General features: G+C 42.7%; 1 protein-coding gene across 4 annotated transcripts in view; it reads left to right on the forward strand.

The window, feature by feature from the left end:
• Window positions 1-24,384, forward strand: part of PALM2AKAP2 (PALM2 and AKAP2 fusion) — a 271,951-nt gene that overhangs the window by 56,292 nt on the left and 191,275 nt on the right. For all 4 annotated transcript variants that reach the window (XM_040579708.1, XM_040579712.1, XM_040579711.1 and 1 more), the window contains exon 3: window positions 8,291-8,421. In XM_040579708.1, coding sequence (XP_040435642.1) covers window positions 8,291-8,421 — 131 coding nt within the window. The remainder of the gene's footprint in view (window positions 1-8,290; window positions 8,422-24,384) is intronic.

The following is a 24,384-nucleotide window of genomic DNA, read 5'->3' on the forward strand; positions in this document are numbered from 1 at the left end:
CCATTATCATCCTGCCATGAAGAAGTCTGAAATCTTAAATAAACCTCCTAAAGAGAGATACTGAAAAATAAACCCTAAGTCTCCAGCTTAGGTATCAGTGTGATTATTTTCACCTGTTGATTCAAGCAGAACTTTCTGGTAGCCCAGATGTTTAGAAAAGAGATGTAGAAATGAGCCTATGTTCAAGTTATCTTTCATCTTACTGGTTTTTGTCTCAATGTCATCTCAAGTTTTTAATAAATACTAGAAAATCTTACCTTTTATCAGGCCATACCTATGATTCCCTTCAGTGAAACTACTCTGTACAGACCAGGGCTCTGTAGCTGGCGAATGATCCCAGCAAGAGACATGCAAACCTTGCGTCTTCTCTCATAGAGTCTTGACAATGTCTCTTGCTGTGGTGGGTTTCCTTGCAGCTGAAAGTGCCTGGGTTTTATTTCTTCTTTTTGTCTTTGTATGGAAACAACTGTCTGCTTGGTTGACAAAGTTAAATAAAATTTAGGACCTGAACAATTTAAAAGAAATGCACACAAAATGTTTGCACTGGTGATCTTGTTAATGAATGGGAGGCTTACTCTGAAAACATAAAACAATCGGTGCTTTTCCCCACCAAAACATTCTTAATTGGGCCTCTATCTGTACAGCTGCAATTTCTGTTCCTGAGAGTTTTTAAACAGGCAAAGCATGAGACCTTCATGAAGGAGCTATATGTATCATCATACTGATCCCTCAGATAGCTTGCTGTGGACATGCTTTTCCTGTGCATCTGCAGCTCTGGTTGCACATGGCTTACACTGCAGCCATGCGCTCGCATTTTCTTGCCTTAACACAGGGTCACCAGGCTGAGATCTAGCCCTTCCCAAGTAAATGTAACTCATGCAAGCCATCTCAGTCTTCCCTCACCTGTTTCTGCAGTCACATTGCACTGTTTAACGTGTTCCTGTCCACTCTGTTGCTGTGCCAAACACGTGCTTTGAGAAAGAGCAGTGACTGAGTAAATACTCGTGGGAGCTAAAAAGCTGTCAAATGTACCAGCTACAGGAAATAAACAAGGGGGAAAGGTTATCTCTGCAGTCTTTTGGCTGCCATAATTCCAGGTGGTGCTTACTATAATAGTGGCCATCGTTTCTTTTTATTTTCTTGTTTACTTACTTTATTTACTATTTATTTACTCATCTCCCCACATACACCTACCTTGCACCCCTAGCGTGGTGAGTCACCGGTGCTGTAGAAAACGTCTGTCACTCCAGGAGCTACAGAGGAGACAGGCTCCTTGGGGACACGCAGGACACTAGTCCCTTGGATGAGCAGACTGCCGTGGAGGCACCAGGAAACTTTCAAGCAGCTCTGAAACAAGACCTGAGAACCAGTGATCCACAGCTCAGGGGTCTCTGCAGTAAGGGTTTTATGAAAAGGGAGAAGTCAGGCAAGTGACACAGTGGCCTGTACTTGTGCGGCTGAGAAGAGACTTTGGAACAGATTGAGCCATCAGTGTCAAATGCCTGGTCACAGCAGGTTGTCTGTTACAGTGGGCAAACCTTAACGTGCTTGAAAACAATTAGGTAATGTGTTTTAATGTTCTGCATGATGAATGCACATCAACTGACTGCTGGAAAAATTTTACGACTCTTGGTCTAAATGTTTGCTTCTTAAAAAAAAATTTAAGACATCACTTCCTTAAGATACTTTCAAGAAAAGGTTTGTTCGTTTCTTGAAGAAGAAATTCTTTATCATTGAAGAATAATGATAAAAAACTTACAACTCTACAGGATAATACTTAATCTGCTTTATAAACCTGCTATTCGGTCTTGGGCTGCCTAAGCTCCACCAGCTAACAAAGTTTTATTTTGTTGTATTATATTTGCTGTAAAGTTGTGATTGAAGTCAAGACTACAATCAAGCTGCAAGTTTTTCTAGCATGACTCAATTCCCTAATCTAGGCAATGCTTGAGTCTAATCCGTGTGCCATGCAGACATGCTCCTTCGGCTGGAACAAGTGTCTTAGATGACTGGAAAGGCAACAGAAAGTTTTGCTGTTATGCAAAAGCTGATTATACCAGCAAGCTGAAAATGGGTGCTTGTTCTATTCCAGGGCTAGTCATGCCATAAAAGGCCACATCCATCTTGCAGCAAAGCAGAGTAAAATCTCATGTGTTTGCCAAGGGCCATGCCTGTTTTCCATTTCACAAGCAGACTTTCTCACACTGAAATCCCACATAGGAAAACTCTGCATCAGTCTGGGTGAAGTCAGACCATTTCGTTTACCTACTAGAAAACAAAATACTACAGCATCACTCAGCAGTACACCTTGAGGAGCTGCTTGTTTTGAGACGGACCTAGTTGTCGTACTGCTTATGTCTACAGTCCTTCTCTGCATTTGCATATTTATGCATCAGTGGTTAAAGGAATCTAACATTAATGTGCCTGCTCACACACAACCATGCAAATTTTTTATTATTATTTCTTGGAAGGCAAGGGAAGGTCTGCTAGGAAAAGAACAAGTTTTCATACAGTCTTAGTACATGTCCCAGTAACCTCTTTGCTAACACTGGCAATTGTGCTGCACACCACCAGGTCAGACCCACACCTGCTGGGCAGCCTGCACTAGCTGGGTCAGGGCCAGCTGGACAGCAGGGGAAGCTGTGTAAAAATATGGCACGCAAGAGATGCAATGTTCAGAGCAGCCACAGGACCAGGGTAGAAAGGAAAATAGAAGAATCCCAGACGCATTTTAGTGGTGGTTATTCATGCATTTGTGTTCCTTGAAAATTCAGTTTTATCAGCCCGGGCAGATGCTTGGGAGCATGCACAGGCAGAGCAGGCTCTGCTGCTCCAGGAAAACTTCCCTGTTGTAGCTAATCCACCGGCTGACAAAACTGCGGTCTGGGAGGGGGTGCCCCAGGTAGCTGCCGAACAGCAAAGCTAGGCCCATTGCTGCCTCCAGAGCTCAAGATCTGCCTGGAAAACTCAGCCTTTTTGTACTAAGGGGGCTTTCTGAAACTCAAAGAGCAAATCTGTAATGCAGCCAGTTATGCTAGCATCCTAATGGGAGTGTTCAGGGCTAATATCTGACTCCCACACTGTGAGGTGAAGGAAGAGGTTTATTGTACTGCTTTAGTAGTGCATGGGCTGGTTATATGCAGATTTCAGAATATGAGAAAACAACCTCCAGCATTCACCTCTTTTCCAGGACAGAAATACTGAATGTATGTAGGGAGAAAATAATTTCATAACTATAACTAATTCCAGCCCTAAATCATTAATGTCTGGTGGTCTTCAAGCCTCAAAACCCAAAGACTTTTGGCAAAATTTCAAGTTGGCAATGATTTCAGTAAAAGTGCCTTTGATGTAGCACTACTAATTTCAGTAGAATTATACCAGAGATCATTATTGCTTATTTCACATGGTACAGAAAAGCATCATTACCCTGAATAGTCCATACCCAGTAGTGTTTCTCAATTTAGTGGAGGAGGCTGCCTTGGGTCAACTTTTGAATTTTCTCCTCAAGATTATCAGCTTTCTTGAAAATTACTCAGCAGCCAGAGTGGTGCTGCACTTCAGTAAGCACTGCTCTCAAGAAGAGATGCTGATTGCTACTCTAGCCACTTGCAAATAAAAAAAAAATTAAAAAACCTACCAAAACCCCAAACAAAACAAAAAAAACCAACAAACCCAAAACCAAACTGTTTGAAGAAACTACCTCAAAAGGCAGCAGCACAGCAAGAACTGGCTGTTTTGTTATTATGGAGTCAAATGGCAAGTCCAGCAAATGCATCTAGGCCTCAGGTTAAGAAACTGCCACACTGCACGTGGAACTAGGAATGTGTTATTCTTTATAAGCAATGTTTATGGAAGTAGGTCCGAAATCAGCAAGACTGATGGTTGGCATTAATCACCTTTCACAGGCAGGGAGTCCAGAGGTAGCATGTAATGGGCATAACTTGCTATAATAAAATATCTCCTGATACTTAAACTTTTGATGCAACATTAAAGCAAAATGCAGCATTGAAAATAAAATACTCTCTTTTCAATGCAGCATCAATTCTACTATGTGCATTTGAGAGGCTATGCTTTATTTCCTTGCTAGCACTAAATATAAACAACTTAAAGCCCTTGGGCTTTACTGTCCCGAAGAATGAAACTGGAATAGATAGCACATAAGGGAGCTGTGCACCACATTTATGGCCATCACTGTCTACTGCATTCAAAACATTTGGTATTATTTCTTCCTGTCCTGTCCAACATCTATGCACTTACTTCTGTCCTCACCATGATCTGTTCACAGACTTGTGACCTGGTTCTTTTTTTCTTTTTTGCATGGTACAGAAGTCACTCTGTTTTCCTACGCTTTAACAAGATAAATATGGAACTGCCAATTACCTCTGCAATCTCACTTGTGTGCAGAGAAACCAAACCACCTAACAGCACTGGTGACACAGAGCATTGCAAGCCCAGTGCCCTTCCACTTCAGCAAGAGAGCCGTTTTAATGACATGATCTAATTTCTGCTGAAGGATTTAGCCCTGAAGAATTTGTACTCTTGCATCAAATGAAGGCATACTTATACCAAACTGTACATATCATAAGCTGTTGTACCACTGAAGTGGTGCCTTCTGAAAATACAGCATATTCACATTGCAGTGCAAATACCTATACTTCTACAATGGTATATCTGACCACTCTAGGACCCCTATATCATTTTGAAATTTACTAATCATGCAGCACAGCTTTGGTTCATAAAGAAGTAGAGAGTTAAAGCTCGTAACAGACAACGAAGGAGGAGCAATGCTGAAATACTAGCTTGTGGCCATTTTAATCAGACTGTTAAGTAAAGTTAATGCACAACATTGTTAAGAAGAGGCAACTCATGCAGCTGTTTTTGGCTTCCATCCTCATGCAAGCATTCTCCTTTTAGCAGATGTGAGAAACACCTCCTATTCTTCCCGGGATAAAATTTTGCAAGACTTCTTCAAGAAACATAATCTAAATTTTGTAGCTGCAGCAGACAGATAGCAGCAAACTGTCTTTTCTTTCCAACCCACATCTGGCTCTAGTTTGCATCTGGCTGGACTGCCTTGATGCTGGCTGCCTCACTAGACTGCCTCGTATCCAGAAGCTGTGCCCAAGTACCCAGTGCAGCTCTACCACCACCTCCCTATTGCACCCTGCGTGTGCCAAAGCCTTCCCCCCAGCTTTCTGATGAAAATGCCATGGGAAAGGTTTGCTCAAAGCAACTGAGAGATTATTTTACCCCTGCCCACTATCTTAGCACTATGCTAGCTATCTGGCAAGAGAGAAAATGTTTCCTGGACAGCAAGATGGTTGCACACAGTCCCCTGACATGTGCCTGCCCGTTTGCTTATTGTATTTGCAGTGGTTGTATAAATATACGTAACCTAAATAGCTTGGCAAATAGACCCTCTGTATTTTAAAAAATTTTTCTTATAAATGTTTCCATTTCTCAGGCTCTTCTTGTTGGGATTCCTCAGTGCAGTATTTAACAAAAGCCTTAATTTTCATCTTAAAAAGGAGAGCCAGAAACATCAAAGCTACCAGCTTTCCTGTTTTAGATAAAATATGCTGACATTTCACCCAAGAGGGGGGATTTTTAGTAGATCATAGCATTCTTGTTTCTGAATATGTCTTTTAAAAATTCCCATTGATTCTTTCCAGTTTCAAATTCATGCTATTAATAGATCAAAAAAACAAAAGAGGCTTCTGGGAGAAAGAAGTCATGTGATTTTGTAGTTTAATGTTTCACATAAACAATGACCAAAACAAAAGCTGCACAAAATATCTTCTTTTTCACGTACAGCAATTGTATTGAAGAGACTGGCTTCTCCCCATCTCAGCATCAGAATGGAGATTCTCTAAAAACACATTGAAAAAAGCCTGAATTTTATCTGTCTTCCTGAAGCAAATGAGGAGTGACTGTTAAATGAATGTCTCCAGCACTGTCCAAGCAAAACTTTGCCAAAGGCTTTATTAGAACTGCTGGAGCCATACCTAAAACAAGTTTAAAACAAAGAAGGCTGCCTTCATCTTTAGAGTTTGGTCTTTAGAAACTTGGGTGGTGGGTGGGTGCATCCAGAATGAGTATCACTTGGGATTTCACATTTGAGACCACAGCTGAGTATGACATGTAGCAGCATAGTTCCTCATGCAACTGGCCACATTTCTTTTTAAAGACAGCAATTTTCTAAAGAGCAATCAGCCTTCACAGCAACTTTGCACTGGGTCTAGCCCAACAGGTACAAACTGAGTTGTGCTACTGAGACTCCTAAATGCCAAAGCACATGTCACATATGTAGCACCTCAGGACCTGTAAATCCGTCTTTGACTGTCTCATCTTTGACTGTCTTACTTTGTTCCTGGGGGCATATGATGAGCTGGGACTCCTCTGCTGAGGGGACATTTCAATAGCACATGGGGCCTTAATGGGCTAATGAAACTCCTGGGCAGTAATCAGCTGGATTGAACAGGAAAGCAAAGGTCCCACAGAGAAGTCTCACTACCAGTCCACAAAGTGCAACAGAAACCACTAGTAGATGGCAGTGGCAGAAAAAGGAGCAGTGAACTACAGAAACTGTGGCTGAAGGTAGCCATCCTTAATGTTTTGTGAACTAATACCTTGGAGGCTATGAACAAACCAGTCAGGTGAAGTACATCTTGAGCATTAGAAGGTTCGGCTGTTGAACATGACTGCATGGTACAAGAGCATGAGAACTTTTCTGTCAAGCAGAAATCCTAATTCATACAGAAATCACTTGAAACCCACCTAGAAGCCTGCTGGTGCACAACACAGTTAAAGACAGTGAAAGATGGAGTCATTTATGAAGCCTAATTCACTTGCGTGTTTTGTATTGCTTTCTGTCTGCTGCCTTATTAAAATCTAACTGCCTGATGTCAAATAGGCTGTAGATTGACAAGAATAGTTTGTGCATAGATACTAAGTCTATATATACACTCAAAAACTAACAAGTAAGCCTTGTCATTCATGTCAAAAATCTTTCTATTTTGGGCTGGGTTTGAAGACTGCTTTTGGTGGTGAATGTTTTTCCTTTATACATAGTTTGCACAAGTCAGGTTCCATTCCAGCAACAAATAAGGCATTGAAAAGATTGATACTGCACATTTAGGCAGCCTCTGAAACCCACGGTCTTTGAACTGATGGTTTCCTTATTAGCTCCTCTTTGCTGAAGGGTATACATGTTCTCACAGCTGGTTCCCTGAACTAGCATTGCCAATCACTTTGCAAATTCAAAACCAAGGCTCCCCTTTTCTGGTCAATGCAAGGGACTACTTTGGTAGGTCGTTCCTCAGCTGTTTTTTCCACCAAGTCCATATCCCTCTTGCCAAAGGGCAAAGTCCTGTGTGGCTTTGGGCTCCTGATCCTCTCAATAGTTGCTTGTCCTGTCTGCCAACTGATCTGTGGCATCCCTCTGGCAGAATTTGGGCCAAAGATGCACAGGCTGATGTGCTATTTAAAGGATTGTTTGCAACCAGTGCTCCTCCACTGGTGAACTCCCCTGGGTGAGCTGCAGCTGGATTAGACAGTGGCCAGGTGAGGTTGTAGCCAAGTTTTTTGGTACAGAAAGCACAGTAAAACTCCCAGAAATAATTTTGCTGGATGTAGGCTATTTCTGCTTTCTGTGACAGTGTTTCTGTGCCCTGGGATACCCATGGTTTCTGGAAGACTTTTTGTTTTAATTTGTATCTGGATAAGAGGTGATGTGTATGCCATTATGAATGTATACGTGTGCATGCTCTCTTTATGCCTGTAAGTGTATGAAGATATTTGTGATATAAATCAAAATAACATCTTTCATTAATATAATAGAAGACTGATTTTATCCTTCATGAAACACATTACATTTAGAGCATGCAGCTTTTTTGATTCTGAAGCTTTAAGAAGTTTATGATTTTATCCTTCCAGCACATGACTTATAATTCACAAGAGATCCACACTTCCATTCAAAGATTTCAGTTCTTGCAGGACTGGCTAATTTGTGTGATTTAAACTCTTCTTTTTATTAGGAATTAAAAATTACTTCATAGGAAGACATTGATGATGAATAAAGTATATACTGTAAAACTGACACTCCTAAGTCTGAAAGACCTGACATCTGGACAAACAGCTGATGGATTAGCTGAAATCAAGTGTCTAAAGAAGTAATTAGAAATTCAGTGGGGACAATCTAATATTCAGAAGCGGAGGCAGCTCGTTCTCAGTCTTCAGATGGTATTTATTCAGTTCTGTTCCTAAGGTTTCGGGGTTTTTTACCTTACAGTCAAAAGCTCTTCGGGAAAAATGGCTGCTACAGGGAATTCCTGCTGGCTCCGCGGAAGAGGAAGAAGCCAGAAAGAGGCAGTCAGAAGAGGATGAGTTGAAGGTGAAAAAGCTGGAAGAAAACATACACAGGTAGGGACAGTTTCTCTTTGCTTTGCCTAAGAACAGTCCCTCCAATTAAGGCTAAAGACCTTCCTCACCCCATCTCTGGCAGCAGCTGACAGCAGCTGTCCAGGGAACAGTTTAAGAGGCAGGCATACATACGGCCAAGCGTGCTCAGAATTTGTCTCCCAGATGGGATGGTTTGCAAGGTAAAGTCATCGTGGTATCTTTGTGTTTAATTGACTTCAATGGATTTATCTCATGAAGGAGCTAAAAGGGGAATGAGTTCACGCTTCAGATGCACATGTATGGCTTGATCAACACTTGAGAGATTCTCCATTGCTTTACACCTCCCACAGCTAAAAGGAGTTCAAAGAAGGGCAGCACTCTTTTGCACTCACTTTTCACTGGTGCAGATTACTTTTCGAAATGCAACAGCAGATGCCACCAGCAGATCAAATATTTACTGCTTTCAGAATCAAGGTTTGGGCATTAGAACTTTTTCCTTTTATCAGTTTCCTGTTCTAGTCTGAGTTGACATTTGTCCTCTTTTTTTGTGTTTTCCTCTGATTTGAAACAAACAATATGCTTAAAAACTCATTGGACCATGATGAGCGTTTTTCCCACCAGCACATCTAAGTCTTTCTCCTCAGGGCTGCTCCCAATCCATACCTCCACCCAGCGTGTATTGATACTGGGGGTTGCCCCATCCCATATGCAAGACCTTGCACTTGGTCTTGTTGAACTTCATGAGGTTCCCTCGGGCCCACTTCTCAAGCCTGCCAAGGTAACCCTGAAGGGCATCCCTTCCCTCCAGTGTGTCAACCACACCACACAGCCCAGTGTTGTCAGCAAACCTGCTGAGGGTGCAGTCTCCACATCACCAACAAAGATGTTGAAGAGCGCTGGTCCCGGTACAGACCCCTGGGGAATGCCACTTATCACCGACCTCCACTTGGATGTCGAGCCGTTGACCGCAACTCTTTTGAGAGCAACCATCGAGTCAATTCCTTGTCCACTGAGTGGTTCACCCATCATAGCCATGTCTCCCCAGTTCAGTGTGTCATGTGGGACAGCGTCAAATGTTTTGCACAAGTCCAGGTAGGTTATATCATTTGCTCTTCCCTGATGTGTCAACACTGGAGCCCCGTTGTAGAAGGCCACCAAATTTGTTCAGGCATGACTTGCCCTTAGTGAAGCCATGTTGGCTGTCACCAATCACCTCCTTATTTTCCGTGTGCCCTAGCAGAGTTTCCAGGAGGACTTGCTCCATGATCTTGCTGGGCAGCAAGCTGCCACTGACTGGCCTGTGGTTCCCCTGGTCTTCCTTCTTTCCGTTTTTAAAAAGCAGAGTTATATTCCCCCTTTTCCAGTCAGTGGGAACTTCACCAAACGGCCACGACTTCTCCGATCTGATGGATAGTGGCTTAGTCACTTCATCCATCCAGTTCCTTCAGGACCTGCGGATGCATCTCATCAGGTCCTTCTTGGGACTTGTGCACCTTTACGTTCCTCAAGTGGTCTCAGACCTGACCGTCTCCTATAGCAGGTGGTTCTTCCTTCTCCCAGTCCCTGCCTTTGCCTTCTACAGCTTGGGTGGTGTGGCTGGAGCACTTGCCAGTGAAGACCAAGGCGAACAAGTCATTGGCACCTCAGCCTTCTCCATGTCCCTGGTGACCAGATCTCCCGTTCCCTTCGGCAGAGGGCCCACATTTTCCCTAGTCTTCCTGTTATCACTGACATACCTCTAGAAGCCTTTTTTGTTGCCCTTGATATCCCTGGCCAGATTCAATTCTGTCAAGGCTCTACCTTCCCTAACCCGATCCCTGACTACTCAGACGCTTTCTCTCTATTCTTCCCAGGCTACCTGCCCTTGCTTCCACCCCCCGTAAGCTTCCTCTTTGTGTTTGACTTTGTCCAGGAGCTCCTTGTTCATCCATGCAGGCCTCCTGGTGTTTTTGCCCGACTTCCTCTTTGCTGGGGTGCACCGCTGCTGGGCTTGGAGGTGGTGATCCTTGAGTATTAACCAGCCTGCTTGGGCCCCCTCTTCCCTCCAGGGCTCTGTCCTATGGGCACTCTACCAAGCAGGTCCCTGAAGAGGCCAAAGTCTGCTCTCCTGAAGCCCAGGGTAATGAGCTTGCTCTGTTACTGCCCTAAGCATCTTGAACTCCACCATTTCATAGCCACTGCAGCCAAGGCTGCCCTTGAGCTTCACATTCCCCACCAGCCCCTCCTTGGTGGTGAGAACAAGGTCCAGCATGGCACCTGTCCTCGTTTGGTTCCTCTGTCACTTGGAAAAGGCAGTTACTATCAATGCATTCCAGGGACTTCATGGATTACCTGTGCCGTGCTATTCTGTGCCTCCAATAGATAGAGGAGTGGTTGAAGTCCCCCCTCAGGACCAGGGCTTGTGAACATAGGGCTGCTCTGGTCTGTCTATAGAGGGCTTCATCTGCTCCATTTTTCTGGTCAGGTGGCCTTTAGGAGACCCCCACTATAATGTCATCTCTTCCTGCCGTCCCTTTAATCCTGACCTTTAAGCTCTCCCTCAGGTCCTCACCTCATCCATCCCTAGATGGAGCTCTATGCACTCCAGCTGGTTGCTGACATAAAGGGTGACACCCCTTCCTCTTTTCAGCTGCTTATCTTTCCTAAAGACCTTGTATCCTTCAGTTCCAGTGCTGCAGTCATGAAATACATCTCACCACGTCCCTGTGATGCCAGTCAGATCATAGCCCTGAAAGGATGCACACATCTCTAATTCTTGTTGTTTATTTCCCATGCTATGTGTGTTTGCATAGAGGCATTTAAATTGGGCCCTCAATGAATCTACTCACTGGCTGGAGCAGCTGGAATTCCTTTGTGCTGCTTTTTAGGTGCCCACTGCCATGTGGTTCCTCTCCAGGCTCTCGGCATCTCTTGTGAAGGACTTCTGTGGCACACGTGCTGCATTTGTCCCTGCTAGGAAGACAGTGTCTTATATTTGCTCTAAAAGCCAGCTGAAGCTTAATTGTGAAGGCCAATTTCCAACCTCTGCTGGCAGCCAGCACCCATGTCCCTGCTGTAACAAGAGGGAATGTGCAGTCATCCACTTCCTCTGGCAGCAGGGCATTCCATCATCATTGCAGAGAGCACCATTTCTTCTGATCACACGGAAGCACTTGGGAAGGTCCCTTTCTCGCATTTACTTCTGTATTTACTGCATGAAGAGCCATAGCACAAGAGAAGTATCCATCTTTATTTGCAGGCCAGTTGTAAACAGTAGGTCTGACAAGCTGAGTGAACTGTGACACAGAACAGAAAACTGAAGGAGGTAGTGTTTGAAACCATACTAACATTCATAAATGAAGAAAGGGCTCATGCAGGTCTGTGGTGTCCAGAAGCGGCAAATATACTCAAGAGAAATAGTAGGGCTAGCTATAGGTTTGTAGATGGTCTTAATGGCCTTGCACGTAACACAAATGCTTCAGCTGAGAATTGCTTTTTCTAGTTCAGTTTTAAATGACTTTCCCACTAAAATCAGATGTTTTGCAAGAGGTACACATGCTTGTTGTGTTTACTCTTAAGCTAGTGTAACCAGTTCTCCTTTGTGTGGGAGGTGTTTAATTTGAACTGGAGCAGCAAAAATGCATGAGTGCGCAGACTGCTGTTTATTTATTAGACTTCCATGTTATTATGATACAAGAAATCACATACTTCAACTTGTAGCTTGCGAGGATATGTGCATATGAGTAAGCTTAGACATAAGTAAGTGTAATGATTTAATGAGCTCCCTCATCTGCAATATCATTTGGAAGAAGGATGCCTACGTTAGTCAACATTTCTGCACACTTCATGCCAAGCCACTGGAAAAATATCTGCATCACAAAACTAGAAATAAAACAGAACAAAGAATGCAATACAAATAATCAAATGCTGTCATTATGCTGATAATTACCAACAGGAGGACAGAGAAGTACAAGCTGCACATACAAGTTAAAAAAACATGGAATGCAGGATTAAGACAAGATGCAGGCATATGAACAGTGTAACAGTGGGTTACAGATAGAATAATCATTTTATCATTGGAAATAATTTAATATTTTTAGAGATTTTGAAATGTATGAACACTAGAAATAGTCTTTGTATCTAAGCATGCAAAGTAGAAATAGAAGAATAAGCAGATTTTAAAGAAGTTTGGTCCTGTAATCCTGGCATTCCTGCTGGCTTAACTTGGGTCTTAAGAATAAGATTTATCCTGCCCCATGTAAAAAACTTGGTATTGTGTCTTGCATTTCTTTAAAAAAAATTGACTTAACAAGAAGATTGGAGCCCTTATTCAACAATCATTAAGTGGGTTGGAAATCTGTCAGTAGTGGGAAGGATGGAAAGGCACTGCTGTATTATTAAATGTTTGAAATCCGACTGCAAGACTGATGGTACCATTGTATCAATGGCAGAGTGAAGCCAAGCATGGATTTAAGATATCTTTCACCACAAACTGTCCTTAGACATAGGAAGCTTTAAAGCTAGTTAGCTTTTCATGTTCTAAAGATCTTGGGTGAGTGTCAGAGGAAAGAAGCCATTCCTGAGTTTCTTTCTCATTGTCATACAGAGAGAAAGTGATCACCTGTTTTCTGCAGCTGTCTTACATTTGGGGTAAATGAGACCAAAGGAGTAAAAAATGAATTAAAAACATTTTCTTTCCCTTAAACTTACTCTCCAAATCACAGAAACATGTTTTTGGGGATAGCATTGATTCAGATGCCCAGTGAACTTCCATAGACGAATTTCTGGTAGTGTGATGTAGGTGAAACGAGCATTGGAATGTATTGCATGCCTCCCATGGTTATTTTTATCACATGACAGTCTAATATTTTGCAGCAGTGAATGGAAAGTTGGCATTCGACATCTGGGTATTAACAGGCAGCATTCATAGAGCAGAGCAGCCCACCCAAAGCCTGCTGTTCCTTCACAGCATTTGAAAGGCTCCCAAAATTAGTTTGTTTTACTAGATTACATTATAGTACGTGCTGGCAGCTTGTGTTTACTACAAAAAGTGAAGAGTTTTTGTGCTCTAAAGTTTTCATGTAGCATGCCAACATGAAATACTCCGTGACAACATATCTCCCTCCCTGGTGACTGACAGTGGCATGAGATACCAGGACTGGAATTGTGCTCCTGGCAAAAAGAAATCTACAGAACTCAATGCTCTGTAAAGTGGGATATGCCTTTAGTAATCGACAGTGCATCTGTTGACGTTGTTTGAGGAGGTGCCCATCAACTTTGAGGAGAGACAAATCATGGCTTTAGCAGAGTAGCCTTTTGGGAGATGTGAACCAGGCAGTTTAGAGCAGTGGATTCCGGATCCCCGAAGAGCACAGCCAAGAGACACTTGCAGCATTTGGCACTGTGGCAGCTCTTGGGGGCAAGGCAGTGAAGGATGGCTGTGAAGATGTACGTGTTTACTGTACCTGTTCTTTACTCTGGGCTACTCAGCTGTCAGCCCATCCAGCTTCTGACATTTGCAAAAGCCTTTTGAGGTTGTAGAGTGCTTCACCCTCATGCATATTGGTGGTGAGCCACAGATGCATCACTTCTAGAAGGCTTTTCCATGGTGGTCCAGCATGGAGGTGCAGGGGCAGGTCTGTTTTTTGGACCTTAGGTCATAAGTTCTTTCCTGAGATGAGCACGTCTTTGCTAATTGCTGTTGCCTTGATGTGGGCAGGTGGTAGATACGTGTCAAAACTCACTTCCTCCCAGTAGCTCCCATCTCAAAGTGCTGCTGTTCTTCCAAAACCTTGGAAAGTATTTTAAAGAAGTGTTGAACTCAAAAATGTTTTGTGAGAGAGACTGCAGGACAAGCACAAATTCCATCCAAGAAAAGTACTTAGCCTGATGGACCAAAAGAGATGCCGAACGTAAGCTTACACAAGAGAGATGACCAAGGATGGAGGAAGAGGGATGACACCACTTCTCCCAAGCACAAGGTGCCTTGGTTGTGTTCGACCTATATCTGCTTACCAGCTATTAGACAGAAGTCCTAATCTAGGTAGAAACAGCTCCAAAGCTGGCAGAATTTCCTCTTTTTCCAGTACTGCAATTGAATCTTTCCAGGTAAATGCTCAGATCTGAGTATTGTCAGAGAGACTAGGCTAGGCCCTGAGAAGAAAACTGTTACCAGGCTGATTTGATATGCAGAAAATAAAACCTTATTAATACACCATCTTATTAATAGGCCTTGAGTGCTTCATGGATCTGTGATGTTAGATGGGGTCTACACTAAAATTTCTTCTCATTACAGAGTCCAGCAAATACAGACTTGTGGTTCAGCTGAGCTTGCAATGGCTGCTGCACCATCACCATTTTCTCTCCTCCCAGTGTCCATTCTTTCATTTCTTTCTAATGCCAAGGTTTATTTCCTGCTTCTTCTTCCCAGGATAAAAACTTGGCATGTCTGAGACTGGGAATTTTGGCTATAATTCAGTCTCTTTTGGGACTGTCACTGATACTCTTTGCATGACAGAGGAGGAAAGAACACGAAAGACAGATGTGAGTGCACTCCTTTAAAAGAAGGATCACCTAATATCAGAAACACAGATGCTCAGACCTCCTCTAGAGAAGACAGTGCAAGCCCAGACCAGAGGTGCCATAAACCTCTCCACAGCAAAGTCCCATCCATTTTTCTTCAGTTGTGGCCTCCAGAGAGACATGAACAGTTGCTGAAGCATATGCTAGTGGAGAGAACAGTGTGTCTTCCAAGTGCATGGTCCACATGAGCATGAACATTTGGCAACGTTGATGTCAGCTGGAGAAAATTATCAGGAACAGTGTTTGTTCAGCATTTTTGGTTTTACCTAATTGCCAGATGAAGGTGTAGACAAGGCCTCCGTCTGCCTCCACATACCCTATACAACCAGTTGCATTGGGTGAGCTCCCTAAGAGTGAAACAGCAAAAATAAATCCTCATAGCTAGGCAATGTCTCCAAATTCTGCTCATCTTATGAGGGAAAGGTCAAGCTTTCTGCACAGGAGCAGCTGTTCATTCTCAAGCCCTCTGTCAGGTTCTCCACTAAGATTGGTCAATAGCAAATCTCATCTGCTGAAGGTCCACAGATCTCAGTTTTGGCATCCTGTAAGGACTGTCATTTACAGAACAGCACATCCTTTACCCCCCATAAAGCTTTTGCTGGGGTGCATTTCATATGTGATTCATTTCTTAGCAAAACAAAGACCAAAACAAAACCAGGCAAAAAGCCTTAACAACAGGAAATCTCATATTTCCAAAGGAACCCACTCTGTGGTATGATTAAAGGATTCCTCAGGATACGCAGGATGATCTCAGAAAAGCAGTGAGTTAAAAGTTGCTGGGTGGTAATGGGTTTGAGGTTTTTACATATGTTATAATATATTCAGATGTAACACTTTAAAAGAAAAGAAAAAAAAAAACACCTAAAAATAGTAACACAGCTTACTACCTCAGTTCTGAAACTCAAGTCAAAATAGCAGGATGACAGTACTTTGAAGTTGCCTAAATGTTAGTATTCTGGGTTTGGGAGTAGGAATCTCAGGATCTTCTGCTACTCCTAGACCTTGCTAGCTGTAATTATTTAATGATGACTATGCATCTTACAAAGCAAGCAAAAAGATTGACTGTTCAATTTGAGCACATTCTCCCTCCACTCCAGCTATGTCTGCTCTCCTTAACTATCTGTACCATGGACCTTGGTAAAGAAACTTTTTTTGCCTAATTTAGGAGCAAGATATTAGAAGAAATTCCAAAGCCCCATCTCTACATATCAGGGAATTTCCACATCAAGTGCTTCTGACACTTCATCCATGTCAGTGTGCTATAGATTTAGTGACATGGTCCTCAAGAAGGAATGGAAATGTAGGCTTAAATTCAACGTGGGCAGAAGCAGTTTTTTAAGGACACTTTATTTAGGCAAGCTAGCACATTGTAAAGTAACATCCATTTCTAAATAGATTAATACCTTTAACACAGTAGATCACATGCTACAGCCCCTTGTGAAAGGGGCAGTTGCTACCTCTGGGCCAGGTTCAGCAAGAAAAATACAATTCCAGTAACTGCAGCCTTTCAGTAAAATGGACATTCTGCACAAGGCTGGGTTTCTGTTGCTACACTAGGTGAGCCACAATGACAGATTACCAAGAGCAAGATTTCAGATTCTCCTTGGCTTTAACATTTCAAAGCTAAAATATTCACATGACTATCCAAGTGATTCTATTTGCAAGACTGGGAAATCACTTCATAACACATGTATTTATCATTTGTGTTGAATCACTACACTTCCTCTGTATACAAAGCTATCTAAGATCATCACACTTTTAAGCCTAGTAGAACTGACAGGGATTTCCTGAAGCGCTAAACTGTGGTATAGCATAAAGAGCAGGACTCATTGACTTCATTACGTCTGAATTAAATCTTAATAATGGGCCAAATGGGATTGTTGCCTGCAACAAAAACGACTACTCTTCATTCCTTTCCTTGTTATGCTTACCATTGCTGGAGTTGTCTGGTTGGTTGACTTTCCTTATATGCCAACCTTACCACAGGGCAGTGCTGGCAAAACAGCTCCTTTCACACAGTCCATACAGTGCTTGGTGGATGGAAAAAATAATACTGTGGAAACTCTGTAACAGAAAGACATGTGTTGTGGCAGTGACATGCATGTGCACAACTTTGAAAAGGTGATAAACCTGGCGTGTATTTATGAAGAGAAGGCACAGTTAGGCAACAGCCTTGGTAGATTTTATTGTGTTGGTGCTTTACAGTGATTATTTACTCTGTCTTCACCTTAAATCAGAGAAGTTTCCTCTTCCCTCCAAACTTCTCTTTATGTGCTGTGACTGTGAAAGCCAAAACATGCAGCATACACACATGCTCACACAGATATGCTTACAGGGCTAGGAAAGACACCGCTGCAGTTCTGTTCCTCAGTCGCCCACTTCTCCCAAAGGGTCAGGTTCATCCATTATAACTGCAGGAGTTTAAATGTCACCTATGTTTAGAGCATCATCTCCTCTAGGCCCCCATGCAATCAGTGAGGAAAGAGCATCACCCCCATGGCCTGTGTAAGCCCACCTCTCTCTCGAGTATAGGTGTCTTAGTTAAGTACCTCAAGTGCAATGGGTGGAATATAAGCATTAATGTTACTCCCTGCACAGGCACCCTCCACTGGGCCTCTGGGCACCACCGTGATGCAAATAGTCATTAATATCCATTAATTATGTATCTGGTACATCATGTGTTTGCTACCCCGGCCCTGCCCTGTCATTTTTGCTGGTAGTCAGCATTTACACGAATTTCTACAGGGCTGAGCTACCTCTGAACAGGAGAGATAGATAGAGGAGGCGCAAGGTGCAGTGTCTGGAGCCACCCAGTGGGCATTGCAAGTCTCAGCCTCATTTTTTTAAAAATCTGCAGTCTGAAAAGCACGTTGCCTTCCCTCTAGGGTTTTTTAACTGCTGCAGTATGTGAATTATAAAGCGAAAAATAATGCATATCCCAGCTGGTGGTCCATAGAAGACAAAGACTGGATGTGCAATCAGGAATCACGATTTATAAGAAAGAGACAGCTGTAACAGATTTTATTGAGCAGTTGCAGTTGAAGAAAAAAGAAAAGTCCCGAGAAGGCACGTTCAGGAGCAGAGAATAGCCTGCTGGCACATGTATCATGATCTCACTACAGAAAAGCAAATAAGTAGTAACAAGGAACCTCAGTGCGTTGGGAAAATGCTTGTAGCCATCCAGGAATATAGCGCATGAATGATACGGTCAAATCAACAATCGAGGACATTCAGAGCACTCTGATCAGCATGTTACAGATGTAAAACACGCTCATAGCCATGGACAAATATGGGCGTTGAAGGACAAAGTGATATATGACTCTATAGTGTAAGACACTGAGGAATCAGGTCCCAGAGCAGATTGCTATAAGAACTCAAACCAGAAAACTGACTTGGTATGACAAATGTGCAGGGGGGGCAATGAAACAAATGAGAGAGAGAGGGAATGTAAGTGGAAACAGTAGGAAAAATCAAACAATGAATGCACATGGATTAAAGTCAGGCTTGCACGACGTCTGCTGTGACCTGTTGTTGCCATAAGTGAAAAAGGACTTGACAGGGATGTCAAGAATCCTTTCAGGCAGTAGAAGAAGAAAAATAAAAATCAAAGTTATTTTGCAAAACCAACAACATAAAAGATGAGTTCAAGGCAATAAAAAATAGAGCTTTACCACAGATTCCTGTGTAATCAACACCCAGAGCTGCAATTAGGACTCCTGAACAGACAGCATGTTGCAAGGTTTGGTCAGCAAGGTAAAGCAACTGGAGTGACTTATGACCTTAAAATATCATTAATGTTTACAAAGAATATTTGGAGGGGGAGGTAAATTCCAATTTACAAGGCATTAGAGTCAGACTTGGACAATGTCCTTGCTTCTCCTTAGAATTCCTTCAGCTGAAGAAGACTACATGTTATACAAGGAGTCATAGCTATGAGACAGTGGAAGAGAAGTATACACTGAAACGAGTCCAGCTGGATACCGCCCATGTAAAAGAATCTGTGGACCAAGGTTTGATATACCCTAGATATTGGTGACATGAGGCTGCTGGGACTTGAACAGGGATCTGCTCTTCCTTCTCTGTAGCTGTCAGTCTGCCTCAGGACAGATACACCTCAATATGGTACCAAAGTCCTAAAAAGGCAACTAAATTAAAAAACAAAGCAACTGCTGAGGAAAAGATGCTCTGCAAAAGATGAAGCTGATTCTGAATAACTGGATCACTGGTGAGATAGAAATTTCAAAAAGCTGTGAAAACATGCTGTAGATCGTAACTGGTGTAGAAGAACTTACAGAACAATGCCATGCTTATGCTGTCCCATGCCCAGGAAAGCATGTTTAGTCCTTCATGTGAAAGACTGTTAAATTATGCCCACTCTGTACTAGAACTTTTTCACTAATGCAGCTACATGAGCAAAGCTTTCCTTTGTGAATTCAATTTTTACCAGCAGAAAGTATGGATGCTTAAATGGAATGAACTCTACAGGCAGAGGTTATTGTAGCCCTGTATAATTACATACTGAAATAAAATGTGTTTTAAAATAATATACCCTTTAGGCAACAATACCATATCAGTGGGATAGTCTAAAGTCAGTAACAGGAGAGAGACACAGGGACCAGATCTTTGCATCCTGCATTCCTCTGGACAATCTAAGTCATGTAGAGTGTGTCCCTGGGAACTGCCTCAAAAGAGGAAACCAGCCATGACAGGATTAAGTCCACAATTACCCAAGGTTAAACTTTTGCCTCTACCACCAAACTTCCTGCATGACTTGGAGGAAGGTACTTCAATGCTTCTTCCGTATCTCCTATTCCAGTGTTCATTTGTGTAATTTTCCCACACTTTTAGTTTCATGTGAGCTGAGCTCGTTGCTACAGGAATTAATTGCTTCTCACAATACAAAGGGAACCTCACTGGTGCCACTTAGATATACTGAGTAAATTTTCATTCTTCACATTCTTCTCCTATTTTGCAGTGGCAGCACAAATACGAAATAGATGATTATCGGCACAAATGGTCCATGCTTCTAGAGAAAGCAGAAAAAAGCCTTTCACTGAATGAAGCGATTCACACTGGCTGGACTTGTGCTTCTTGCTAAGACTATAAATCTGGCTCTTGGTTGTCACACCATTCACACGTATCAAAGCAGCATGATTTGAAAGCAGACAAGCAATGTAGTATTTGGGTGGTGTGTGCCAGTCATGGTGTGAAACATGCTTTAACTCTAATATGCAAAACACAGAGACAGACAAATTTTAAATGTTCAGCAGCATCTTCTGGGTACCGGCTCTGGTGTTGACTTAGTACAAAATCCTTCAGCTAGTTCTGAGCCTTTTATACTGATTGCACTGCAGCAAAATGGAGCAGCTCCGTAAATACTCAGGTGGCTGACTGTGCACTCCCATGGCAGCTGGTGGTGCCTCAGCTAGCTCAGGTGGCTTAACACTGTGTTGCATAGCACCGAAACTGGTGTAGACTTCTACCACTGCAGCAAAATTACATCAAAATCAAAGGACTGGCTTCAACCCCAGTGGCTGTGGTGGTTTCCACTTATCTATAGGTAGCTGGTGCAGGATGGGCACAAGCTGCAGCATGGTCTGCCTAGCCACTCAGCCGACTAGCTTGAGCTGGTGTCTTAAATTGCTGCAGTCTCACCCATAGCAGTGCTCAAACAGTGCAAGCTCTAGGTGGGTAGGGCACATCCCTTGGTGCTAAGTTCATACTTCTGGTGATGCTGAAGACACAGTTTGAGGTGCCTCAGGCCTATGGAGTCACACAGCTCCATAATTAAATGGGTAGCTTTTGTTGAAAATTCCTGGGGGTGTTTTTTTTTTTTAATTCAGCTGTCAAAATCCTGTTCCCAAATCATTAGTTCATCTCTTTAATGTGGTGTTTTTCTTATCATTGCCCATTAACCACTGGGCTTGTTTTATTTATGTCAGAAAGTGCTCCTTTTAGTCATTTGTGTGAAGAAGAAAAATCTGCAGTCTACTAAATCCACAGTACTTTTGGATACGGTTAGTGAAAATAGCAAATGCATTTCATAATTTCCCATGTAAACAGATGAAACATTGATTCTTGTGGCTTCTTTTTCCCCTGCCATCACTCTCTGTATGCAGTGATCCAGGAATCCTGGATCCCCACTAGATCTCCAGCTAGGGTCCATCACCCCACCAGATGATGTGCACAGTGATACACATTCTTTGCTGTGACGACTTTATAATGTAAGCTAATGAGCCAACCAATCACTAGAAATGGAAGTGGGGACAAAAAGCATAGACTAGCGCCTAGGTTTTCCAAGCTTGAGTGACCTGCCTTGTAGATAAGTAAAGTCTGTAACCAACTGGTGGAATCAAATTGTAACACAGATCTTTAACATCAGAAGTGAAGCGTGTTCTCTGCAGAGAGAGAAGGCAATTCCAGCACAGACCCTGTCATCTTTGATGGCAGCCCAGGGAAAATGTCCTACCTATGTGGTGGAGTTACAGTAAGGGTAGGAAGCCCATTTGGAAAACACGAGCTTTTCTACAGAATCTTAACTGCACAAAATGTGAATATAACAGATAATCCTAGTAAACATGGATTATTGGTGATAGGTAAGAGTGTGTATGTGTATGGGAGCATGTAACACTATAGTCAAAGAAGTAAGCAGAGAAAAAAACTTTTAATTAAGTCTTGGAGCCCTAAGCCTTGTATGACAAGTTTTCCATTCAGTTTTATTTTTGTGCATTTTTAAATGTCAAATACAACTTCTTCATATGAGTCCCTCTTTAGCATCCCTTTCACTATTTAAATTTAAGGTTATTTACTAATCAGGACAATTTTATACAAGTGATCCTTCCAAAACCACACATTGCGACCAGGAAATGGGCTGGCAGCCTGGCGTGCAGTGAAATGTTTTTCTTTAGGTCCATAACAACCTAGAGAAGATATGTTAAGACTTTTAGTTGAAACTAAACCTCCTTGTTCTAAAAGAATAGAAGGGGAAAATGAAATACTACTAAGTCACAGCAAAAACCTAAGAGTTTTCTGACTTGTCTGATGATCTCTGAGCTTTGTCACTTGACACACCTGGAATGGACTCAGAAAGAGTGCACCTAAATTTAGGAATACATTTCAGGCAGCAGCTACTGCAGAGCAGCAGTACGTCACCAGCAGAGCCGGGCTTGTAAACCTCATCTTGCTGGCAGCATCCAGGTTGGGAAACCAGAGAAGCCAGTTCACCCTCCAAACACTGTTCTGGATGGGTCACATGGGGCCAGCTACTGATCTGGTCCTGTGAGGACAATTAAGGCCACTGTTCACACGTTACTCCCAGGAGCTTGAGATATTACTCCTGGCCCAGGGGGAGATGTTTTGTGTCTATTACACTGGCATTCCAGTTTTGATGACATAGGATTTTCAGCTAAGACAACAAATAAATGATAGTATTTTTAAAAGAGCCATTGTAACAGTATTCTGACTTGAGTAAAGGTTATAGCAGCAGAAAGCAATGGAGGTACCGCAGGTTTTACATGTGCACCGTGTTTGTGTCCCAAAACATGCAAGGTGAATGCCTTATGCCTTTGACACCTTACCCCATTGGGATCACTTTTTGGGAAGAGCTGTGGTATCCACAACTGGTGTCCAGCATGAGACAACTGCAGGGTGTCAGTGTGCCAAGAACATGGTAATCCTCAGCTCTATTTTCTTCATATGCAATAGCTGCACTTTCACTTAGGTATGACGTAAAGTATTTTACCACATGCCAAAGTCTGTAAGTACCCACCAAGTCAGGTGTAACTTATGTAACATGTATGACCACTGAAAGCCCAGTTTTAAGGCTATAGGTAACTTAAGTAGTCATTTCGGGCAAGCAGCAGTGGCCAGTACTCCCTTGTATCATCTTTTGGACAAGTAATTTTGGGAGCAACCACCCTACAGACAAAAAAGCCATGTAATTCTCCAGTTTTTGCTACTTAATGTCAGCTTGACAAATGCAAATCATCAATCGTACTGAAGTTATGTTACGGAAGAATCATCCTGTTTTCCTGTTGAGGCTATCAGGGAAAGTCTTTCATGGTTGTGTAAGTAAGGTAAAAAGTCCAGCTTGGTGAGGGCAGCAGTCTCTGAAAATGGTATAAATTTTCTGGACGGATGGACTGAAAACAGGTTATAGCAGTCTGCTTCACACCAGGTTTTTGAGAACTTGGGTTTTTTCTTAATTAGCTTCTTTTTTCTTAATGTCAGTAGTACCTTGTAGAGGAATGAAGCTGGGTTAATTAGCATTGATAATATACAGCTGTGGGCTGGCTTCAGGGGCGGTGGGTTGGCTGATGTAGGTAAGGCGCAGCTGTGGCTGGTTCTGGGAAGTGGTTGGGCAGCCAGTGAAGGGAGAGCAGCCGAGGAAGAAGCAAGAGGAGAGAAAACACATGCTCTGGATGAGGCGAGACAAGGAGAAGGCAGCAGAGGGACTGTATGAAGAGTATGCTGGTATAAGGTGGTGAAAGACCTTGATGCAGCTTGGTAGTCTGGAGAGTGCTGGGACAGTACATAGTTTCTACCCAGAGGACTTCAGTTATCAGGGATTGGTATCATCAAAATGGCACCACCTAAGGTCTGCAAAACCTCAGGCATTACAGACATTGCTATGTTGCCACTGGCTTGTTACATGTTTCCATTTAAAACTCACAGAGCATAAACAGAAAAACATTATCAAACCCCTACAGATCAGATGTCCACCATGTACAAGTTGTCCAAAATTGCACACACACAAAAGAGGACTTGCTCTCTCTAAGCCCTGTGTCGTTTTCCTAGCAGAAAAGACAGGCTTGAAATGTCACATGAAAGCTAAAAAATCCTTGCAGCAGATACAAGAGAAAAGAACTTCAGAACTAAACTCAAACTGAGAAATGTCCTTCCCTTCATCCATGGACTCTCAGGACTGGGAATGTCATAGCTGACAAATGCTTTGATATTTGCAAGCCATGAGCAATATACATGAGAGCCGCATCCTGGTCTTGATGCCCAAGTCTACCAGGGATCCCAGGACCAAACAAATTTCTTGCCTGCAGGGTACAACTATTTTGAAGACTGCTGTTGCACAGCATTTTTTAGGCAGTTATTTCACTCTTCAAGCATTTAAAAAAAGAAATAACAGAATTTCTCCCTCTTGAGGGTGAACAGAGGACAGTGGAGTACTCTGTGGGTCCATGGGTGGTGAAAACACCTGCTTAAATAGGGTGTGTGACAAATGAAGATATATGCTGAACAGGATGTCTCTTACAATTGGCTCCTTGGTGCAGACACCTGTGCTTCAGCAGGCCCCAGCAAGCACCACCAGACCTCCCCTGGGCACCAGATTTGCTTTATGTGGCATAGGAGGGCTGTTGGGTTTTTCCAACTAAATCACAAACTTGCTTGCTTCAGTGAACCTGTCCTGGA

The sequence above is a fragment of the Falco naumanni genome, chromosome Z, assembly GCF_017639655.2.
Source record: "Falco naumanni isolate bFalNau1 chromosome Z, bFalNau1.pat, whole genome shotgun sequence".
Taxonomy (NCBI): Eukaryota; Metazoa; Chordata; class Aves; order Falconiformes; family Falconidae; genus Falco; species Falco naumanni.